Genomic DNA, 22,821 nt, shown 5'->3' on the forward strand with positions numbered 1-22,821 from the left:
ATAAAATAATAACTTCCTTCGATTTTGCAAAACCGCTTTCCTTCTGTCACTGTTTAAGAATCAACAATACTCTTAAAGATTTTACAAATATAAATATATAGAACTGAAATTTAAAGGTATTCAATACAAAATATTAAAGATCCAATATATTAAGCAATCCGCCCATTTTATGGTTGAAAGCTATAAAATAACTTACATTAAAATGTATATCACCTTATCTTGGGACGTGTTATTTCCCCCTGTGTATACCAGCAAATTTAAGTTAAAAGGAAAATGTAGTCAAATATGAGTGTTCTGGGAAAAAAGCAACCGCAAAAGTTTCGAAAATTGGGGCTTTTTAGTTTTATGTTTTTTTTTTCTTTTTTGGAACCACTCGTATGCGAGTTGTTTTTATGCTGTGGCCAGTTGTGCGTTTTTTGCGTTAATTTGTTTCTCCGACTCTCTATTTCTTCCCACTATACCAACACCATCAAACTCCACCAAATCCCTCCAACACCACCAAACTCCACCAACACCACCAAACACCACCACCCGCCTCAAATACATACATACCCTTCTGTGTGTGCGTTGCGTGTTTGGTTCGGTTATGGTTTTGGTTATGGTTTTGGATTGGTTTTGGCTTTGGCTTTGGTTCTGGTTCTGGTTCTGGTTCTGGTTCGGTTCTGGTTCTGGTTCGGTTTTGATTGCTGGTCTGTTGTGGTAGCCGCTCCTGCGCCAGGAGGGCTTCGTTCAGTTGCGACGTAACAGCGGCCCCGAGGGTCAGCGGGTATGGTTTCATCCAGTTCCTCTTTTTCCAGCCTCTCTAGTCTGCTCCACTTCTTTTCTCTACTCTCTCTCTCTTTATCTAATATATGCTACTCGTAACTCCTAACTAGACTTTTTGCATGCCTCGATTAACAATTTAAAAAAAGCCTCCAACGAGCGATAATCGTTTTTGACTACTAACTGTATAAATCTGACCACAGTACCCATCTTGTTGAGGTTATTTTGTGTATTCTACACGTCTTTTTTACCTAGAACTCGTTATTCATGTATTTCTATTGGGAATTTTTCGCTAAAAAAGTATTATTTTTCATGCACTATTTTTGGTAAGGGGTTGGTCGACAAGTGCCCAGGGAATTTGGTTAAAATTGGCTGTAGAGCTGCCAATTTCATTCACTTTCAGTTTACTTTTTGTATTGGTATATGTTCTGGCTTAACTATCCAATTACTGATTGGAATTTATAACGAAATGGTGGCCATTAAAGAATTCAATTAATATTCATATTGCTATCAACTACATGATGTAGAAAAGCTTTTGATATTTTCAGAATTGAGGTGAATCAAACGCTTGTTAAGATAGAGTAGATATTTAATAAAGATTTAATTTTAAATACAGATTATTAAGAAAAGAAATTTTGAAATCAATATATTTTACGGAAAATTAACCTTTACTTGTCGATCAGCCCTTTCATAAACTAACCCCAAATCACCTCGTGTAAGTAAACCCCCCGACACTACACCTTCCCCTGTATAAAATACTGCAATCCCCCAATCCACCCCCTCGAAATAAGTTTTTGAACCACCTAACTAACCAAGTCACCACTGAGAATAAACCACCTCCCACTGAGAAGCAGCGAATCCCACACTGCACCTGAGAACCGGCTTAAAAACCCTTCGAATCCCTTAATAATACCCCCTAAAATGATATCCTCGCGGATGCAAATGTAACATATCTTATATGTGATCTGGACTCTTGCAGGATTCGCCGCGCGGGGAGGCAGATGGCCAGTCCTTTGTGTTCCCGGCCATCGTGGAGACCAGTGTCAGCAGTCCGGTAGCCGTGGCCAGTGGAAGTGGCAGTATCGGGAGCACCAATCTGAGTCTGAATGCCAGGCGGAGCACCAACCACCTCAGTTTGTCCACGGACCGGCGGAGTTCTCTGTACTGTGATACCCTGCACGCCGGGGACTCTGGCATAGATTCGGTGCAGGCCTCGCCCTCGCCGAACGCCTTCATAGCTCCGCCGGGAGTTCACAATTTGCCGCTGGGACAGACGGGCGGAGGGTCCTGCCATGTGTCGCCCACCAGCACGCCCACCCAGGGATCCCCCAATTTGTCTCTGGGGCGGCGAGGCATGCGGAACAGCATTTGCGTGGTGCCAAGTGGCAATGGGCGGAGGAAATCGAGTGCCCTGCTGCATCCTGACCATGCTAGACTGTTCGCCCTACGGATGAAGCATGCCGCTGCCCTGGAAAGGGCACAGACCTCGCCCGACCAGACCTCCATCGAGGACGCGAACGAGTTCCACGATAATGGACTGGCCACCAATCTGCGGCTGTGCTCGGCCTCCTCATCGACGACGTCGTCGCTGACATCCGTGGCCGCGGTCAGCCTGGGCGGTGCCGGTGGTCCGGGTGCGAACACCACCTGTGGCTCCTCCTCCGGCTCCGCCTACGCTGTGGGCGCGGCGGGCGTCCAGCAGCGCGTCTCCGATCCCTGGCTGCAGCCGCAATCCGATCGGGAACGGGACTCCCGGCACGATGGCAGACGCAGGTCCTCGACGATGACCGCTCGCTACTCCCTGTTCGATGCCCTGGACCTGGAGTACGTGCTCTTGAGGGCCGCTGCCCGAGGTTCCGTGGGTCCCTATAGTCTCAGTGAGTCCATACACAAGCTCACCTTCACCCAGTCACTGGCTTTTCCGGCCCTGGCTCGGGGTCTGGCCACCAAGAGAAGGAGATCGGCCACGCATACGAGTTCACGGCCACTTAATCCCCATGAGTCCGGTCTAAATACCTGCGCCAAGGTTGTCACCGCTGTCGTTCTGGTGGCCCTGTCCTTCATGGTATTCCTCATCGTCTACAAGTTTGTGAGGACGTGAGGTTTGCTCCTGGCCCCGTCGCCAGAGCTCCCAGTCACATATCAGGCCAACTACGGAGCGGATGAGGGTTCACCATCGTCCTCCATCATCTCATCGGCGGGCCGCAGTCTGGGGAAGCATATGTCGGGGTTCAGGAGCAAATTGGGTCTGCGTCAGGCCGACTTCGAGTGATCCTTAAGAAGAACGTTAGAACAGGCATTGAAAAACTGGTCAGCAGAAATTTTACTATTCTAAAGGATTTCGGTATTATTTTCTTTATTTTTTGGTCATAGAAACACGTTAAGTTGAAGTATTGATGCAGAAAATCAAAGATTACATAACTTTGCAGCATTAAATATGAAAAAAAAAAAGATTAAAAACTAAACTTGATTTTTAGAGTTATAAATTCGATTTTGGCAAACATTTGGTTAATAATAAATTCTTTCTTAATGCAAATATAAAAATTAAATAACATTATCTCATAATTCTGAGTTAAAACTAACTTAAAAATTTCTATCGATTTTATCCAAGCTTAGTAAAATGCTGCTGACCTGTGAAATTTTTGTGATAAACTATCAATGAAAGCAAATTTTCCACAAATGAAAACCAACACAGATACACGAAAGTGTAACCAATATGTAAGTTAATGGAATAACAAATTAAAGGCTTAAACATTTAGTAAAAACAGCTTCAAGAGGCTTGCCAGAGTTTCATCAAATTTATAATATATACTTATGAATAATAATATTTTTTTATAAAGATCGCTGCTCGCATTTCCTAGGCTCCTATTTAGCAAAGATTTTTGGATAAAACTCAGACTACAGTTTCATTGTTTGCAGTTGAAGTGCCTAACTAATTTTTAAAAATTACACATTACATTAATATACTGCTTACTTTTGTTCTCTTCTTAAAAACGAATTTAGAAATTGGCAGCTGCTTGGGAAACTAAAACGAAAATTCAAAAACATGCGCTGCAGTAGTCCAATAAACTTACCTGTAGATAAAGTGTTTTTGAAGGGGAACTATAATTGGCGGAGGAGATTAGGAGGATATGTGAAGAGAGAAAATAGGTTTTGCAATCTTGTAATATGTTTTTTTTTAAGTTTGTTTAATATTCAAAAATAATATTCTTGTTTCTTAACTTACTTCTACTTCTATCTCTAAAACTATTTAATTTGGTTTTTGAGACATTTAAAAATATCCAAAAAATATCTTTCTTATTGCAAAGCAAAGCTTAGGCCATCTGTTCCACGTTTCTCCTCCGATTTAGTGTTGAATAATTGGCATTAGTTTTAAGGATCAGGAATATTGGCAGACGATTAAGAAACCTACAAACATGAAACATTTGTACTGAGTTGACGGACGGCTAGAAGACGGCGGAAAGATATGATATATAGTATATGGAAATCCAGGCATATTAAATAAACATATTTATGGTAGCTATATATATAGTTATACAAGCAAATAGATATGTATATGTATACATGTATATGGGTGTTTATAAATGTATACCTAAGCGGCTTAAATGTGACAAAGCACTTGCTGAAATACCAAAACGAACTCTCTACTCTTAACTTGCTGCCTTACTTTCCTCTAGTGAAAATAGTTGAAACAACAACAACAAGATCGATGAACAAAGTCCCGACTAACAAATTCTTCATAAATTGCTGCCTTACTTTCCTAAAACGAACAAAAAACAAAACAAAATCGAACTAAAAAACCTTTTGAACGAAAACCTCTTTAACTCTCAGAGCTTTTTTCCTATTTCCTCTATGAGCTTGGCCTAACCAAAGAGAAAAAAAAGCAAACCTAAAAATGTGCAACAAAAATATAAGAAACATTTTATATAGAGTAAAAAAATATATGCTAAATGTAATGTTAAATAATTGATATTAATATTAAAGCTGGCTAAAGTATAAACATTCTGTTGCATAAGTATAAGTTACTCCTTCTTCTCTCTTTTTTGCATACATAATTTCAACATTTGTCGATGGCATTCATCAATATTTATGCATAGTTTTACGACCTTCTCTTTTTTCGTTACGATTGGTGTGTGCAACCAACTATGGTTAAATGAAAAAAATCCATATTAAATGTCACACAAACAGAAATGAGAAGTAAATGAAAAATGAAAATGGAAAATGGAAAACTGTAACCGTAACTGAAGTAAGTTGAAACGTGCAACAATAAAAGGAAAGAAATTTTCAAATAAACCTTTCCATCTGTGTTTCTTTTTCCTTTGTGATTTTCTCAGTGCTGCTGGTGAACATTAAACTGAAAATTCGACATTTTCACTATCGCATTTATGTCTCGATATTTCTCTGGCTTCCGGGATTGGCCAATAACTAATTGAGAGTGACGTGGCACAGGAGAAACGAAGCTAATGAAGATGATGATGATTTATGAAGAGCTTCGATTTTCACCAGGAGAAGTTTGAAATCACTGTAAGTTGAAAGGTACAAAAAACACATTTCCATCTCTCATAAACTACTTAGAATAAGCTTTGGGCTTCTGCAGGAAATATTGTACTAAACATCCATTATTATTATTTATTAAATTTATTTATTTAGAACGCTTGCCGAAATGTCCTTTCCGTGCGACCCATTTAAAGTTATTATATAATATAATAAAGTAATGTATTTATTTATTCTATACTTTAAATGACATTACTACTAATCTTACCAAATTCCCAAAAAGCAATTGCGTTTCGACTATTGGCAAGTATCGATTGTTTTAATCCATAACTAAATAGGGAAAATCCACAAGATTAATTCCTTGGCATCAAATAAATCAAATCATTTTTGATTTAAATAAATTTTAATTGAAGCAATCAAAGCCTTTAATTGCACTCAATTAAAGGTGAATAATAAGAAGCTTTTAATTGCACCAAATAATTGATGAATATCATAAAGAATGGCTGGTCATTGCATAATTGGATTTCTATGTTTAAATTTTAAGCTTCAATTAAAAAAGAAAAAAACAAATTTGATTTTTGAAAAAGCGGCCATTCGTTCGAGAAAAAGAGTAAAAAATAGTACACCTTAGTCATAGGAAAATGGACAACAATTAGTTGCCATTAATATTGCAACATTCAGTAAAAAATAAAGTTTATTAAAATATTTTAAAAAATTTTCAGTTAACATTTATTAAAAATCATGGAAAAAAATTAAAATCAAATTTAATGTACGAACCCGTAATAATTGAATTGTCAGTGAGATGGCTTCGTTGCATATTTACGCAATCGATTTAATGCAGATTGATGAGCGGCAAGAATTTTACAAATGGCAGGAAATAAGTTGTTTTGGGAACTTTTCCCAGTTGAAAATTGTTCCGAGCAATCTCCAGTTTCCCATTTGGCCAAGCAATCACAGTTGGAATTCGGGAAATTCGCAAAGTTCTTCGGGCTTTGTGATAAATCGGGCTGTCGTTGGTTGTCTTTTTCGGCAAGTTGCTAATCTAAATAATTAAGCAAACCCAATTTGATTTGCCATGGCAGGCATATACATATGTAACGCTCACACTTCTCTGCGTGTGTGTGCGTCTGTTGCCAACTAATTTCTTCATAAAAGGCAAAGCAAACTCGACGGCCAGACGAAATGGAATGGAAATACTGGCTGAACGGCAAGGCAAAGGACATTTGGCACAGATTGCCAGAACTAGGCCAGAACATTTGACGAAAGCTCGGCCGGATTAAAGGAACTGGGACCGGAAGAGTCCATTGCCACATATACACACATATGGTGTTCTGGGTGTTTTTGGGTGATTCGGGTGTGTAAGGGGTCTGCTGCATAATTAAGCACGCAAACCGCAGAGAAACAAAAATAAAAGCTCCAAAAATCAGTGAAAAAAGTTGCTGTGGACGAATCCATACAGTGGTAAATACAATTTTCAGGGCCTTCGATTGCTGCTGGCCAGAACATACACATCTCTCTTTCTCTATACGTATGTGTGTATATCACTGGTATATTGTGTATACGCAGTGTGTGACCAGTGGGGAACGAAAGCGTAACAATTGGCCAAATAATTGAAATGAAATTTTAAACGATTCACTGCATTCGAAACGCTCCTATTTGATGACTTTCAATTTCCAGCCTTTGCCTTTGGCTGCATTAAAAATATTTCAACAGCTATTGCTTGGATGCACAGAGAGAAAAAGTTTAAAAGTACTAAAAATTTTATTATTAATTATTAATATTATTAGTTATTTATTACATAAGCCCCTTAATATTACAACAAAGCCAAGCCAACATAATTTGTAATGAGTTTTTAGAATGTAAATTTGTCAATAAAATAAAATGAGTTTCTAATTTAAAGTGAAATAGTATAGGAACCTCTAATTAGAACCTCTAATATTATTATTTTAAAATATTATAGAGGTATAAGCCTTTTTTCTTTTTCATTCAAATATTTTTGATTAATTACATTTTATTTAATATTTGTATTAGGAATTTACATAATTATAGTGTAAGTATAAAGTCTATTCTTGCTGGTTATCTAACATCTTTTTTATCAGTGTATAGCTGCTGCCTGTCTGCGTTGTATTTGTACCTTTTGATACGCCTGGGCCGTATATTTTTAGCTCTCAAGGCTGCCAGAGCATCGGATGCTCATGCGGATGTGGATGATTTGAAAAGTGGTAGGCAACAGTTAGCAGGTGGGTGGTGGGTTGTAGATGGTCGACGAGGTGGATTCGAATTTGGTGGTGCAGGAAGGAGAGAGAGGGTTAAGCACACACGAGCCGCCGCCTTGAGAGCCACCGCAAATGCACCTGTTTTATTATATTTTTTCCACAGCTTTTGTGTTTCAACTTGTTGCAAATACGAGTTGCAGCTGCAGCTGCAGCATCTGTCGAGTCCTTGACTCTGACTATGGGTGTGTCCTTGTTTCGGGGACCTTGGGTAGAAATTGAAAATTTTGTCGGCCTGCTAAACGCTGCACAAGAGCAATATATTCGGCCTCTTTTTTGAGTGGTGGGGCGGAGAGGCGAATGGACCAGAGAAGTTTTGGGCAGTAGGAAGTTGAAAGATTGGACCTCGACTTTCAACCAGGAATAAATGCATGCAATCAGAGAAGGAAATTATATGTGCATAAATTTGTTTGTATCCGGGTTATCAATTTACGATTCTTGAATGCTTCAACCGATTCACAGGGTTTACATTTGTATTTTACAAGTCAAGTATGTGAATTAATTTCGATTTCGAAAATGTTTTTAATTTTTAAATAAAATGGTAATTGAAATATCATAATTTATTCTTAAATAAATTTTTGTGTAAATATTACTATATTTAAAGCTTATTTTAAAATAAATATCAGCAAAAAGTACACTTTGCATATACGTTTCGTTAAATATTATGCTTAACGTACCCTTTGCTTTCTTTATATCAATGCTCATAACGCTTTATTATGTATAACCAAATATTTTCCTGAAAGAATTCACATTTATAATCTTTTCCCCAATGGTCCACTTCTGTATTTGTCCATTAAATTAATGGGTTATTCAATTCTTGGCAATATTTCAGGACAATAAGACAATTTTAAGGCAATATTTTAGGTAAAATTATACAAAACTGCCAGTAAATAAGTGCACTTTGGTAAGTGTTCTTTTTAAAAATGGCACAAAAATATAATTTATTTAAATAAATACAACATGAACCTGAACCGACCTGAACCAACATGTTTTCTTTTCCAATTTCTTCACCTTTAAGTTATTGAAAACAAACTCAAAGGCGCTTCCTTAGCCCTTGCAAAAGGTCAATCTAAATTAGATTTAAATTTTAAATTACGCACACGATGAAAGTAATTTGCCTACAAATTTTGCAAATGATGATCCGCCAAATTGGATGATGGAGGCAGTTTTGTGGATGGGAAAGCCAGCCATTTGGGGCAGGAGGAAAATGGTGTTATGTAACCAGATAAGACCTTCTGTGCCGAAGCCTTGCGCAGACCTTTTGCATTTCAATTAAAAATGATTAAAGATACACAAGAAAAAGGTTAAAAGGCGCGCATGCAGCACAAATTTTGTTGCGGGCAAATAACTTTCAAGAGGAAAAGAAAAACAGCCGACAGGAAAAGTCGTAGAGCCCGAGCTGGAAAACTGTCGCACACACACTCGAAACAAGCAGATAAACAGTTCAGATATGTATATATATATTTCTTTTTTTTGTGGTAACATATTTTATGCTAACGTAGGCCCAAGGCTTGGGAGGGAAAACTAAGGGACTTGCAACCATGGAAATTAGTTTTGCTGACTGCAAAGGGAAAGGAAAACAAATGCGGATACATTTTTTTTACGAGCCAAGCCGGAAACTTGAAACTCCAGTGCAGCAGAAACGAAAAGGACAAGGAAGGAACCGAAAGAAAAGCGCGTGCAGTGGGTTTTCCCCTGACTCGAGCACAATTGGAAAAATCGTCAAAAACGTGTTGGTACGGGGGAGAGGGGAAAGAACAGCGACACAGTGTCTGGATGTCGACGCATGTTGCTGGCTCTTTACATTATTTTCCTCAGTTTTTGTTGCTTCTTAACAATTCTTTTATGATTTCCTTAATAAAACATGCAGCGAAAGAAAAACTTACCGGTATAAGACCGTTTAAAGAAGAAATAATATTGAGAAAATACTCTTACATTTTCCTATAAAGATCAATAACTTTAAATTGTTTTGTTATATTTAAAAACATATTTAATTGATTAATAGAATTTCCAGAAAAGGTTTAAACATTTAATTTTGATTTATAATATCTAATAAAGAAGTTAACAATATTTAATTAAAAGTACCGTAGGTTCAAAATCACAGAAAATAGCAAATAAGTTAGTTTTTTTTTGTTTTTATTACTTAAAGATTATTTGTTTAATGATATCAAATTATTGAAGATAAAAGCCATATTATTTTTTCACTGTAGCCGAAAAACACACAAACAGCAGCCGTAATGTCTGCAATTTCAATTCGACAACATATGTCTCCCTCAGTCATTTTTTCAATTTCTCCAGCTTTGCGCCCTTGGCTAATGTGCTTTATTTTAATGAATTTTAAATTTAATTCATGCACTTAAACCGGCAGTACAGTAGGCACTTTGCCGGTCACAACTATTTGCAAATTCAATGCCGAAGTGAGCAAATGAGAAGAGACTTCCCCGGGTCCAAGCTCGTCCTGCGACTGACAGCTAATTGAGCTCAACCTGCTCCACCTTACGGGCTATTTTACGGCCCCAAAGGAGCTCGCACAAAAGCCGCACACTCACACACCTGAGCCTGAAACTGAAGCTTAACCTGGAAATCGGGCCTGAATCGCCGGGCCCGCCTGTCTCGTCCGCCCACTCTCGTAAGACAATTATGAAATGCGTTTTTTATAGTCCTATTATTGCCGAGGTCCTGGGATGCTTAGAAGGACAACGGGCTACCCTGGGTAAGTACGGCATACAATCGGGCTTTGTTATATGGCCAAGATCGCTTTGTCTTGGAATGCCGTTGATTAAAAATATACGTGCATACGGCTTATATAAGAATGTCCTTTTCGCTTCGAGGGAAAACAAATTTTCCGCTTGTTGAAGTGATTAAATTTAAAATGTTTTACGAAAAGAACGCGTAAAAAAGGTAATTTATCCTAAGAAGCTTACCAAGTCCTTTGTTTCGGCATATTTCCACGAGTTTTTATGTTTTTTATTAAAGTAAATTTTTACTGGACATCCAAAATTTTCATCAATAAACACCTATACCACCTGATAATAATAAACACCACCACTCAAATTAAAACGTTGTTTATTGAGTAATAAATGGAATTTAACTTAATATATAAATGATAGAAACCTTACCATTAGGTTTAAAACGCTTAAAAAAAGGAAAAGAAATAAAAAAAATATATTTTTTATATTTATATATGAATCAGAACAATTCTATTATATTATAATTGAAATAATATAATTGAAAACACCATTAATCTCCAAGAGTTTTAATTTATTTATTAGAGGACAGTGAAAATGTTAAGAATTTAGAAACAGAAAATTACAGTAAACGTTTAATCAATTAATGTTGTGCAGTTGCTAGTGAACTTTAAGGGACTAACTTATATAACTAACATTTTAAACCTTTCCAGTTTTTTGTTAAAACTCCAACGAAAAAATACACATCTTGTTGACCTGATTTTATCCTAATTAAGTAAATAAAAGCAATAAATTATTAAAATTCATACTAATAACTCAGAACTAATATTTTAAATGTAAATTCGAATTACGAGTTTACTTACCTTTGAAAAACAAGGCATCTAGCAGACAAAAAACAATAATTTTCCACCTTTTAAATAAATTTCAAATTTAAAATAACCGTTATTAAACGTTAACACATTGACAACCCTAAGATTCTCAGCTCGACAGATTACGATAGTTGGTATTTTCTGATCACAACACAAGCGGTCACACTGCTTGGCGGCTTCGTCTTTACTACTAAAATTTTAATAACAATTCCGATAAATACAGTAAAAACATGGAACAGGAACCCGAGGAACAGACTTTCCAGCTCCAGGCACTTGAGATACGCGAACCTGATAGCAATTTCGATCCCAAGAAGCCGCCAGAATCCGGGGAGGAGTACTTAATGCACATGCTATACGAGAGGAAACGCTGTCCAGCTGTAGTCACCAAAAGATCACCTAAAATTAAAGATAACACAGGGAACACCTTTGAGATGTTAGACAATGTAAATGGGTCGTACATTTTATATAGCCGATATTAACCTGTTGCTTTTCCAGCCCGCATTGCCGCCGTTTAAGTGCTTGCTGCCCACACCTGAGTGGCGAGATGAACAGGTTAAATCCTTCCAAGCAGCCCGCTCCCAGGTTTTGGTACTTCGCAGAGAGTTAGCCAACCATAACTACGATCAGTCCGCCGAACCGCCTTTAACCTCGGATCAGGAGAAATGGCAACAATTCTGCCGAAATGAACAGCCTCTCTTAAGCACCCTTCTCCATTTGACCCAAAGTGACTTGGAACATCTACTGGAAATGCTCAGCAAATGGCTGAAGGATCCCGATTCACCGGTGGACCTCCTTCAAGATGTCTGGCTAGCCCGCTGGCTATATGCCACCCTGGTTTGCCTTCATCTTCCCCTGGAACCCCATGTGTTCAGCACCCTCCGATATATTGCCCGATCCTGCATCCATTTGAGGAATGCATTGAAGGTGGAGGAAGTGCAGCGAGCAGCACCTTACAATTTATTACTAACCCTCATTATTCAGGTCTTTGCACAAAGTGATTTTAAGGATTATATTTAAGGTATTAAATTATTGTTAAGAAATATGTAAACTAAGCGAAAGGTGACTATTGTTAACTTAATAAGCCAAGAAGCTGTTTTGGATTTAACCTTTTGTAATTGCCTTTTAAATACTTGAAAACATTTTTATTTTTGTCGAAAAAGATACTTTAAATATCGATATAATGTAAAGGAAATTGTCTCAATTTAAGTTTTGAAAATCCATGATAAATTCAAAAGTTTAATTTTCCTCAGCAACTAAAGCTTATTTATGTTATTTTTATTTTACTGCATAATAATATATATTCCTCTAATCTGAATGAAGCATTACAATATTTAATATTTTATAATTTATTTTATTTTTGCCGAAAAAGATACTTTAAATATCGATATAATGTAGGAAATTGTCTCAATTTAAATTTTAAAATCCATTTTAAATTCAAAAGTATAAAAGTTTATTTTTCCTCAGCAACTAAATTCCTGTAATCTGAATGAAACATTACAATATTTAATATTTTATAATTTATTTAAAAAGCTGAAAACATTCGCTTATATGCCTGACATATCTCACAACTGTTGTGGTGGTCATCCAAAGCGCTACTACAGCTGGACAAATGGCTGTACTGCGTCAGGGAGGAACTCTGGCTAAGACTGCTCATTTGGGTTGTGCTGGAACAAGTGGACAGACGACGCTCCTGTTGTTTCTGTTGTTCTGGTGATGTGCCTCTCCAAGCAGCGTAACCTGCATTTGGACAACAATTGGATTTTCTGCCATGACACACTGTTTGCTGCTTTCGGGGATGGTCAAAATGGCTCAGACATCGGCTTTCCACATGGCGATTGACCGGAGGAACATGCTCTTTGAAACTATTGCAACTGCAGCCTTTTCTCCGATCCTGTGTGGTCAATTGGGCAGAGAGCTCCACTTTTGGCGCCAGGATTCCTGGGAAAGCGGGCGTCGCCTTCATCAGCAGCTGGACATTGGAGCTGTGGGCACAGCTCAAGCGGGGAAAAGTGGGCTGCATCACGTCCGAGAGATTTCCCACGAAGTAAGCCAACCTTCGACCATTCTGCCAGACGGTTATCTCCAACTGTTCAGCTCTCAGTAACTCGTGCATATCCTCCAGGCAACCCACGCTCTTGAAATATCCTTCCATTGTGAATTGATCGTGGCACAGCATTGGGAAACGCGGTTCCATGGCTCCAGTTCGAAAGTAGTAGCCCAAGGTCTTGATAGTGGCCTCCAAAAACCCGTGAGAACAAAGCCAGACGCCTGGACAAGTAAGCTGAAAGTGAAAATAGCCTTGAAATTATAGGTAATATTTCCGATTCCACGACCAACCGCATGGAGTTGCAGATCTAACTTCACATAGAATCTCTTGTGAGACATTTCTTGGCTGATTTCAAGTGAAAGTATTCTTAACTGCCAGAGCTTGGGGAGCAGGTGTTGAGGATTGGGGGCTAAAGCGCATGGTTCTTTGTTTTGGAGCTACCGGTTGCCGGGGCAGCGGTTAAAAGTGAAATTTAAAGTCGATTACTTATCGATAAAGGAAGGATGTCATATTGATAATGTCAAGAAAGTGATGTAGCTATATTAAGTTATTAATAAGCATTTAGATATATCTTTAATTGAAAATTAGTGAATTGTTATTTGTGGTAATTCCATAAGATAAAACAATGATCAAAGTCAAGTAGACAAGTAAATGAAAAAAAAGCCAGTCGGCTATTTATCGTGTGAATGAACTATTTAAATGATAGCTAAATTGAGGAAATGGCTCATCTCTAATATTAATAATAATAAATAGAACAACAGAGCCAACTAAAGCTTGAAGAATGTCAGCAATTACGGAGATACCTGTACACTTGCCAAAGCTGTTGGCATTGTTTAAGTCATGCGTGCCAAAACTGACTAATTCCAAGTACAAAGGACAGTACGGACGCATCGGCGTAATCGGCGGATCCTTGGAATATACCGGTGCCCCCTACTTCGCGGCAATCTCAGCGATAAGAGTGGGAGCTGATTTGGCGCATGTGTTCTGTCATTCGAATGCATCCTCAATTATCAAGTCCTACAGTCCCGATCTAATAGTTCATCCTGTACTGGATTGTGCAGACGCTGCAGAAAAAATAACGCCCTGGTTGGATCGACTTCACGTAGTTGTGGGTATTTACTTATGTATTGCATTTAATCACATTCTAAATGTGTGCTATTTTAAGGTCATTGGACCTGGATTGGGTAGGGAACCGAGTATCTTGAAAACCGCATCAAATGTACTGAAAATTTGTATGGATGCTCAGAAACCAGTTGTAATAGACGCCGATGGATTGTTTCTACTTAACGATAACATTGAATTGATCTGTGGACAGCGTAATGTCATACTAACGCCAAATGCAATGGAATTCCGGAGACTTTTTGGGGAGGATGTCAATGCTGCCCGCCAGAAAATGTCTCTTCTAGGGGATGGAGTTGTAGTTCTCGAAAAGGGAGCCAATGATAAGGTTCATATTCCTCCAAGCAACGAGGTTCACCTATTGCCTAGCGGAGGATCCGGTCGAAGATGCGGCGGTCAAGGAGACTTGCTTTCGGGATCACTAGCAACCTTCTTTTTTTGGACCTTACAGTCAGGTCAACCGAATCCTGCACTTATTGCTGCAGGTGCCTCTAGTTTTTTTGTAAAAAGATTGAACTCGGCTGCATTTCAAAAGTTTGGCCGTAGCTTACTAGCTAGTGACATGGTTAACGAAATACCGATAGTATTTCAGACTGAATTTGAAAATAGCGACCCTCAATAATTTAGAACTGACGTCCGGAAATGAGACTTTACTAAGCCAAAAATTGCACATTTAAAACAGCAAGAGTGAACGTTACCTTGATATAAAGATGTCACTAATTTGGTGTGAATGAATATCAGGGCCTTAAAACATATCGGTTTCGGTTAAAGTCAAATATTTCCTTTAGAACTTGGGCAATATTATTATAATACCTAAACTTTTTTAGCACCACGTAAGAACATCTGTTTCGTTTCTTTAATTATTGAAAGCATTTATGAACAATAAACTTTCTAATAAATAAGCAAAATAGATTGATTTTTGTAGCTTGACTTAAAAAAAATTTAGCTTTCGATTAAAAAGACATCTGTTAAACACACCAATAAGAAATATTCAAATAAAAAGAAGAAAGAATAAAATGGGTAAACAATAAAAATTTCAAATATCACACATTTTTTTGCACAGATTTGGCAGTTAAGTAGCTAAGTTGGCAGAACTGTCTATATGTGGGTATTTTAGAGCACTGCTTCTTATCTGAAGCGGCATTTCCACGTCAGGTTTATTATTGTTTTCGAAATTAGCAAACAGTTGCAATGCACCTCAGAAAATATCCTGTCATTCTGGGACTCGTAGTCCTACTCCAATTGGCCAGAGGGAATTCTCCTGAAGAGGAACAGGGAGTTCGATATGCAAATCGCTGTGAAGCATGCAAAATCCTGGCTGCCGAATTGGAGGCAAGGCTTGGAGAGACCGGCAAGTCACACGATGTTATAGAAATTGGATACTCAGTGGATGATGTGAAGCCCAAGAAACGCACTGAATACCGAAGGAGTGAACTGCGACTACTGGAATCTCTAGAGAACGTTTGCGAGCGAATCCTGGAGTACAATCTACATAAGGAACGATCTGACAGTACGAGATTTGCCAAAGGAATGTCTCAGACTTTCCAAACCCTTCATGGTCTCGTCGATAAGGGTGTTAAGGTTGATCTGGGAATACCCTATGAGCTGTGGGATAAACCCCCAGTAGAGGTCACCCAAATGAAGACACAGTGCGAAAATTTGCTGGAGGAGTACGAGGAAATTATCAGCGATTGGTATTTCAAGCACCAGGATAAGAAATCACTAAAGAAACACCTCTGCGAAGACCACGTCCTCAAGAAAAAGGCTGAAAGGGAGTGTCTGAAGGAGGAACTTGCCCCTCCAAAAACCAAAAAACCCAAAAACGAAAAATCTAAAGGCGATAAGGAAGAGCTGTGAATCAAAAACCTAAAATATATTCAAGATATTTGATTCCATTTCGTAAAAAAGGAGAAGTTCAAGATATTTTTTTAGAAATGGAAAATAGTATCAGATTTGATTAACTATAGAACAAAGCAAAAAGTGTTTAATTAGTTTAAGTAAACTCACGATGTCTCTCAATTGTATCTGTAAAACTTCCACATCGACTGAGCCACTAAATGTTACTGAAAGTTTCGCTTGGGGCCATTGGCTTATTGATTTCGGCCAAGAATTGGGGTCGACAATTAAAAGTTGACTGCCCTCAATAAGGTGGCCTATTGTAACCCCAGCACCATCGCCAGGTGTTTACACTCAACCCAATTTACAAATGAGACTTATAGCATTTCTAAGGAACCTTTGGCAGCTTGTCAACAATTGCCTGTGAAATTGTAGCAACAACTTAGTATTAACTTTCAAATACATTTTGGCATAATTCTTATTGTGAATTGTTTTCTTTAAGCAGTTTATACGGGATTCTCCCATTTAAGCATCTTTGGCAGAAGTTTTAATTTTTTACGCTTAAACGTTCATATTTTCAAAACAAATTAATTATCCCTTTAAATAAAAATGCTGATGAAAAGTGTAAATCAAATTAAAATACTTATGCGTTGCGTATATTTAAAAGTAAAAAATATTGTTATAATGGTAATTGGATTTTCCATCTTTGAGTTCTAGTTCTACTACAGGGATCTTCTAATCGTGGGGTTTTTGCACCCAAAACGAGGTTTGTTTTACTTGTAAAGTCAAAAACCAATTCGAGATGGCGGGTGCAAGAGCCCCCTAGATATTAATAAGCTTAGAGCTTCATCACATCCCAAGGATCGTCCATATAGTGGAGAATGGCTTTCTCATGCAGTCTATCGCCAAAGACTTCTCTTAGCAGCCGCAAAACGCGTTCCTCAATAAATGCCACCTGATCTTGGGGGCAATAATCATCCTGAGCGGAATGAGCCATCGTAATGGCTACGGGAGGAACTGGTAGGCGTTCTATAAATCTCTTGAAGTTCGCAAAGTACGTCTCCAATTCCTCAGCGGTGCTGATGTGATGGGGCAAGCCATTGTTGTCGGTTGTAGTGCCCGAATCGAAGATCAAATGCCAGTCAATTTCATCGTCGGGGTATTTTTCCTGCAGCAGCTCAGCCAGTCTTAAAATCTTCTCATAAACCTCGGGAGTAACCACGCTTTCATCTGGTTTCTCCAGTCCCTCGAAATTCCGCTCCTCCTCCAAATGCCAGAAAATAGTCTTTAGAGCATCCAACTGCGTCTGTCGCTTGTCTGCCGTAGCCATATAATCTGCTACAGTAGCAGTACCCGACTTTTTCACCATTTCTACGCTTTCGAAATGGAAGATCTCCTTTAACTGATTGTAACAATCAGCATCCTTGTAGATTTCTAAGAACGGATTGGAGGTGCTAAAGAAATCGAGATCTATATCGAGAACAAATCCCTTGCCATCCTTCTCCGTCAGGAAATCATTGGGATTGAGGCTTTCGTCGTCTGCATCGTGTACCTGCAGCTCCACGCTCTTAGAGTCCTGGAGATCCTCGGTAGCACAGTAGTTGCCATCTGCTATGAAGTAGTCCAGCGGACAGTCCACACCAATCCGATCATCCTTTTGACCGACCTTGAAGTCGTGCCTGCCAGTGGGCAACTGCTGGCACCACGAATTCTTCAGCCAGACTACACGATTGAAATGTCCTTAATGGAAAATTATAATAAGTTATTTTGATATTCTAAATTGAATATTTAAAGAACAAGATTTTTTATGAATATTCCTAGTTCTTTCAGGGATTTCTCACCTGCAAATAAAGTGGGCATGATCCAGTTTTCGATGCTGAGTTCGTTGAGCATGGTTTCCTTTTCGTACGTCGAACTGGCGGCTATGTGACGGGGTATGACTAGATCCGGATGAGAATCGAAGTGGACGAGAGTGTTGTTCTCCAGGGGAAGATGACGGGTAGCCAAGCAGCGGTAGATGAACTCCATAACATCGTTGTGATAGTCGACGATAAATACGGGGATGCGCTGGAAGAATCTCGGACTGGTTTTCCTGTTACTCTGTGGAATTCCCAGGGCGGGAACTAGTTGCGGAATTTCTTCGTCATCGTCATCCGCTTCATCATCAGATTCTTCGCTGTCCTCGCTCTCTTCGTCTTCCTTCTTGTCATCCTCCTTTTCGTCTGCAGTCTTTTGTCTCTTTGTTGGCGGCGCCTCTTCTACCTCCCCCTCCGCAACAACATTCGGCACCCATTTCTTCGCACTTTCGGGACTTTCACTTTGCGATAGTTTCTTTAGGGCCGCCGCTGCACACTCCTTGTCCAGCGTATCCGATTCCATTTCCTCAGGGATTACTTGTTGTATCCGCTTTGGTTTTAATCACACTTTTGGATTACTTTCACAGTAGGCAGACTTTATTTCTTTTGTATTTAATTTTTTGGGGGTCTTTGACCACTAACAGCTGTTCAACAGTGTGACCAGGTGAGGCTAGAGTGTTGGTATTAAATATTTTCCAACAAACGCCATCTATAAGTTTCAACGTTGGTTGTAAACTTTGCTAAAAATCTGTACGTCATAAAAATAAAGACTTAGAACTTTTTAGATTTTAAGCCTCACAAAACAAATGGTTTGTACTACAAAAAACGGCAGTCTTAAAATAATGAAACCTTCCATTGAGAAGCATCCTCTGCATATATCTAACTACCCGTAACTATCTTGTAACACTACCTCTTAATTAGAAATTAATTTGGTTTTTCTCTTGAAATTTTGAAAGTTTTTTTATCTGTATTGAATTTAGTGGTTAAAATCATAAAAATCATATATCTCGAAACATTTTATAATTTTTGTATTTACGAAATTAAATTCATATTTTATTTATTAACAAAAGTTTTAAATAAATGAAAACGAAATGTCTTAGAAAATGAGAAAGAAGGTTTTTATACCCGTTACTCGTAGAGTAATTATACCCGTTACTCGTAGAGTAAAAGGGTATACTAGATTCGTTGAAAATTATGTAACAGATAGAAGGAAGCTTTTGCGACCCTATAAAGTATATATATTCTTGATCAGGATCAATAGCGAAGTCGATTGAGCCATGTCCGTCTGTCCGTCCGTCCGTCCGTCCGTCCGTCTGTCCGTCCGTCCATCCGTCCGTATGAACGCTGAGATCTCAGGAACTATAGCAGATACAAAGCTGAGATTAAGCATGAAGATTCTTGAGGTCCCGGGACAGCGCAAGTTTATTACAGCATCCTGCCACGCCCACTCTAACGCCCACAAATCGCAAAAAACTAAAATTGCTGAAATCTCAGGAACTATTGTAGATAGAAAGATGAAATTCAGAAAGTATAATCTTTAGATGACAGCGCATTTTATAGTGCTACTACTATCCGGCCACACCCACCCATACGCCCACAAGGCTCAAAAGACGGTTATCGGATTTTCTAGAAAAGCTGATATCTCGGTAACTATAAGAGATAGAAAGTTCGGATCAAGTATGTATGTTTCTATAATGCTCCCAATGCGAATTGTTTTTTTCCGATCACGCCACGCCCACTCTAACGCCCACAAAACCCGAAAAACCAAAAATGCAAAAATCTCGAAAACTATAAAAGCTACACAATTTTGCTTTGGAACACGTATTTAGGAGATGCCTCTGCAACTTGCCACGAAGTTGCACCCAGCCACGCCCACTCTAACGCCCACAAACCGCGGAAAACTGTGGCGTCTATAATATTATTATGAATGCCTTCGTTTGACCTTGTGTAACTTATTTCTGTTAATATCCATCGATTTACAAAAGATTTTTCAAATCGGAACATTATTTCGCTATTTATGAAGAAATTAAGGTTATAAGGCTCCACATGGGCAGTGACGTCACTATAAGCATACTCAACATACTTCCTCTGACAATAGGTGGCGCCTTGTGAATTTCCACTAGCAAAATTAATATTTTAAAATTGTGTAAAACAGTAACGGGTATCTTATAGTCGCGGCACTCGACTATAGCGTTTCCTCTTGTTATACCTAAACTTATGTCATTTTTTGAGAAATAGTTTTTATTAAAGGCTAAAAGGTGCTCTTTATACCCGTTACTCGTAGAGTAAAAGGGTATACTAGATTCGTTGAAAAGTATGTAACAGATAGAAGGAAGCTTTTGCGACCCTATAAAGTATATATATTCTTGATCAGGATCAATAGCGAAGTCGATTGAGCCATGTCCGTCTGTCCGTCCGTCCGTCCGTCCGTCCGTCCGTCCGTCCGTATGAACGCTGAGATCTCAGGAACTATAGCAGATACAAAGTTGAGATTAAGCACGAAGATTCTTGAGGTCCCGGGACAGCGCAAGTTTATTACAGCATCCTGCCACGCCCACTCTAACGCCCACAAATCGCAAAAAACTAAAATTGCTGAAATCTCAGGAACTATTGCAGTTAGAAAGTTGAAATTCAAAAAGTATAATCTTTAGATGGCAGCGCATCTTATAGTGGTACTGCTATCCAGCCACACCCACCCATACGCCCACAAGGCTCAAAAGACGGTTTTCGGATTTTCTAGAAAAGCTGATATCTCGGTAACTATAAGAGATAGAAAGTTCGGATTAGGCATGTAGGTTTCTATTACGCTCCGAATGCGAATTGTTTTTTTCCGATCAAGCCATGCCCACTCTAACGCCCACAAAACCTGAACAACCAAAAATGCAAAAATCTCAAAAACTATAAGAGCTACATAATTTTGTTTAGGATCACGTATTTAGGAGATGCCTTTGCAACTTTCCACGAAGTTGCATCCGGCCACGCCTACTCTGACGCCCACAAACCGCGGAAAACTGTGGCGTCTATAATATTATTATGAATGCCTTCGTTTGACCTTGTGTAACTTATTTCTGTTAATACCTATCGATTTACCAAAGATTTTTCAAATCGGAACATTATTTCGCTACTTATAAAGAAATTAACTTATAAGGCCTCACATGGGCAGTGACGTCACTATAAGCATACTCAACATACTTCCTCTGACAATAGGTGGCGCCTTGTGAATTTCCACTAGCAAAATAATATTTTAAAATTTTGTAAAACGGTAACGGGTATCTTATGGTCGCGGCACTCGACTATAGCGTTTCCTCTTGTTTTATCATTAATTGCAATTCTTTATTGATTTTTTAGAATTAAAATAAAGCACTTTATGCCTTACATGTAATGTTATGTGTAAATAAAATAATGTATACACAGATAAATATTATATTAAAATCTGATGATTCAATTTAAAATATATATTATATTATTATTAATTTTAAGATATCTGGATATATGGTTTTATTTCCGTGTGAGTATCGGATAAAATGATTAATAGGCAATCCGCTTCATAAAATTTCAGGCGCGGTGTCAGTACGTGACATGTCGAACGCGACAAAAGTAATTTTCTAATGTCGCTCGACTTAGACAAATCTTTTAATTCTTTTAAGGGTAGAATATGAAATGAATGTTTTAATATTTGAATTGATTGAAATGAAACGTAATCCGTATGAAATAGTTACTTATCATAGCGCGATCTTAAGGTGCCCAAACTTGGTGATAAGCTACAGGACATACCTAAGGAATGCACGACGAGTCTCAACACGCATCTTTATAGCATAGCTAGGAAACTGGAAACCGCTTCCGCCAACAATGCGAAACCCAGAATAAGAGTCAAACGAAAACTGAAGAGGCAATTCCTCAGAACTAACCGGGTTTTTACTTAACTGAAAATATTAATCATTAACCTTATTTATATAATTAAGGACCCAATGTCAATAAAACAAAACAAGTAAAGTTTCGATTGTTGCCACATGTTTAGCATTACGAAACACATAATACAAATTTCTTTACAAATAAAAATGAATTCTTCGCAAATGCTAATATTTTGACAGCAACTGTAAGCTAAAAACGCCTTTTAGGTATGCAACACAATGTAAAATAAGAAAGTTTATAATAGGTATCTTAAAGTCAAGGATTTGACACTGTTATTACTATTTTAAATTTGACTTTAAAATTGTAATAACATAGTCAAATCTGAAAGTAAAGATTTGAATTTTCAAGTTCTTTAAAGCAATTTTTCGATGGGCAGTTCATTAATTAAACAGCACTTTATAGGCTCAGCCCACACACAAGCTCTTTACAATCCGCAATCCACACAATCCGACCTGCCTCCCCCTCACTACCCTCTCATAGACCATCTTCTGGCCACCAGCCACCCACATTTCAAGGTTACTTCACATTTGGAGACTTTGCTTTGCGTCCAATCAATATTCCGTGTGTATCCGAAGCTCGGACGCTTGCCATAATGCGATTGCTATTGAGACGCGGTGAGAAGAGGTGCCTGTCGAGCTTTCAGCCCGCAAAAAGCTGGCCCAGCAGTCCGCCCACGCTTCCGAGAAGCTTTTCATTCATAAGATTTTATTTCTTATATATGTATATATATATCTTTTTGTTCGGTGTTTGACTTTTTGCAGGGGGAATCGGACGCCCACATGGCTGATTGGAATGCGTAAAATGCTGCCATAGTGTGTGTTACTGTGTATCTGTGTGGCTTTGTATCTGTATCTGCTGGCTTGTATCTCCGTCTGTATTTTTTCGCTTTTTTGCTTTTTGCAGCTGGTGGAAATGAATGGCGGCCTGGTGGTCTGGAAAAGCGCCGACTGCGCTGCTCGGGCGTTG

At 38.5% G+C, this 22,821-nt stretch overlaps 6 protein-coding genes across 6 annotated transcripts in view; 4 read left to right on the top strand and 2 right to left on the bottom strand.

Annotated features, from left to right (window-relative positions):
* Positions 1-5,055, top strand: part of LOC108108609 — a 30,140-nt gene extending 25,085 nt beyond the window's left edge. The window contains exon 5 of the mRNA XM_017216707.2: positions 1,742-5,055. Within this exon, the coding sequence (XP_017072196.1) occupies positions 1,742-2,863 (1,122 nt within the window). The 3' untranslated portion in view covers positions 2,864-5,055. The remainder of the gene's footprint in view (positions 1-1,741) is intronic.
* Positions 5,056-11,155: 6,100 nt separating this feature from the next.
* Positions 11,156-12,548, top strand: LOC108108586 (protein Gemin2). The gene is made up of 2 exons (XM_017216681.1): positions 11,156-11,528; positions 11,581-12,548. Exons 1-2 carry the CDS (start codon positions 11,316-11,318, stop codon positions 12,100-12,102), a joined length of 735 nt encoding a protein of 244 aa, XP_017072170.1. The 5' UTR covers positions 11,156-11,315; the 3' UTR covers positions 12,103-12,548.
* On the bottom strand, positions 12,546-13,679 carry LOC108108585. The gene is made up of 2 exons (XM_017216680.1): positions 13,423-13,679; positions 12,546-13,366 (listed from the first exon to the last, which is right to left on the bottom strand). Exons 1-2 carry the CDS (start codon positions 13,468-13,470, stop codon positions 12,608-12,610), a joined length of 807 nt encoding a protein of 268 aa, XP_017072169.1. The 5' UTR covers positions 13,471-13,679; the 3' UTR covers positions 12,546-12,607.
* A 189-nt stretch (positions 13,680-13,868) lies between these two features.
* LOC108108584 (ATP-dependent (S)-NAD(P)H-hydrate dehydratase) lies at positions 13,869-15,153 on the top strand. The gene is made up of 2 exons (XM_017216679.2): positions 13,869-14,240; positions 14,298-15,153. The coding sequence occupies exons 1-2, from the start codon at positions 13,914-13,916 to the stop codon at positions 14,871-14,873; spliced, it is 903 nt and encodes a 300-aa protein (XP_017072168.2). The 5' UTR covers positions 13,869-13,913; the 3' UTR covers positions 14,874-15,153.
* Positions 15,154-15,382: 229 nt separating this feature from the next.
* Positions 15,383-16,568, top strand: LOC108108587 (protein canopy 4). Its single transcript, XM_017216682.1, has one exon. The coding sequence runs from the start codon at positions 15,443-15,445 to the stop codon at positions 16,106-16,108; it is 666 nt and encodes a 221-aa protein (XP_017072171.1). The 5' UTR covers positions 15,383-15,442; the 3' UTR covers positions 16,109-16,568.
* A 148-nt stretch (positions 16,569-16,716) lies between these two features.
* Positions 16,717-18,611, bottom strand: LOC108108583 (UPF0489 protein C5orf22 homolog). Its single transcript, XM_017216678.2, has 2 exons — positions 17,929-18,611; positions 16,717-17,827 (listed from the first exon to the last, which is right to left on the bottom strand). Exons 1-2 carry the CDS (start codon positions 18,464-18,466, stop codon positions 16,926-16,928), a joined length of 1,440 nt encoding a protein of 479 aa, XP_017072167.1. The 5' UTR covers positions 18,467-18,611; the 3' UTR covers positions 16,717-16,925.
* Positions 18,612-22,821: the final 4,210 nt, after the last annotated feature.

This window comes from Drosophila eugracilis, unplaced genomic scaffold (genome assembly GCF_018153835.1).
Source record: "Drosophila eugracilis isolate 14026-0451.02 unplaced genomic scaffold, ASM1815383v1 contig_2154, whole genome shotgun sequence".
Classification (NCBI taxonomy): Eukaryota; Metazoa; Arthropoda; class Insecta; order Diptera; family Drosophilidae; genus Drosophila; species Drosophila eugracilis.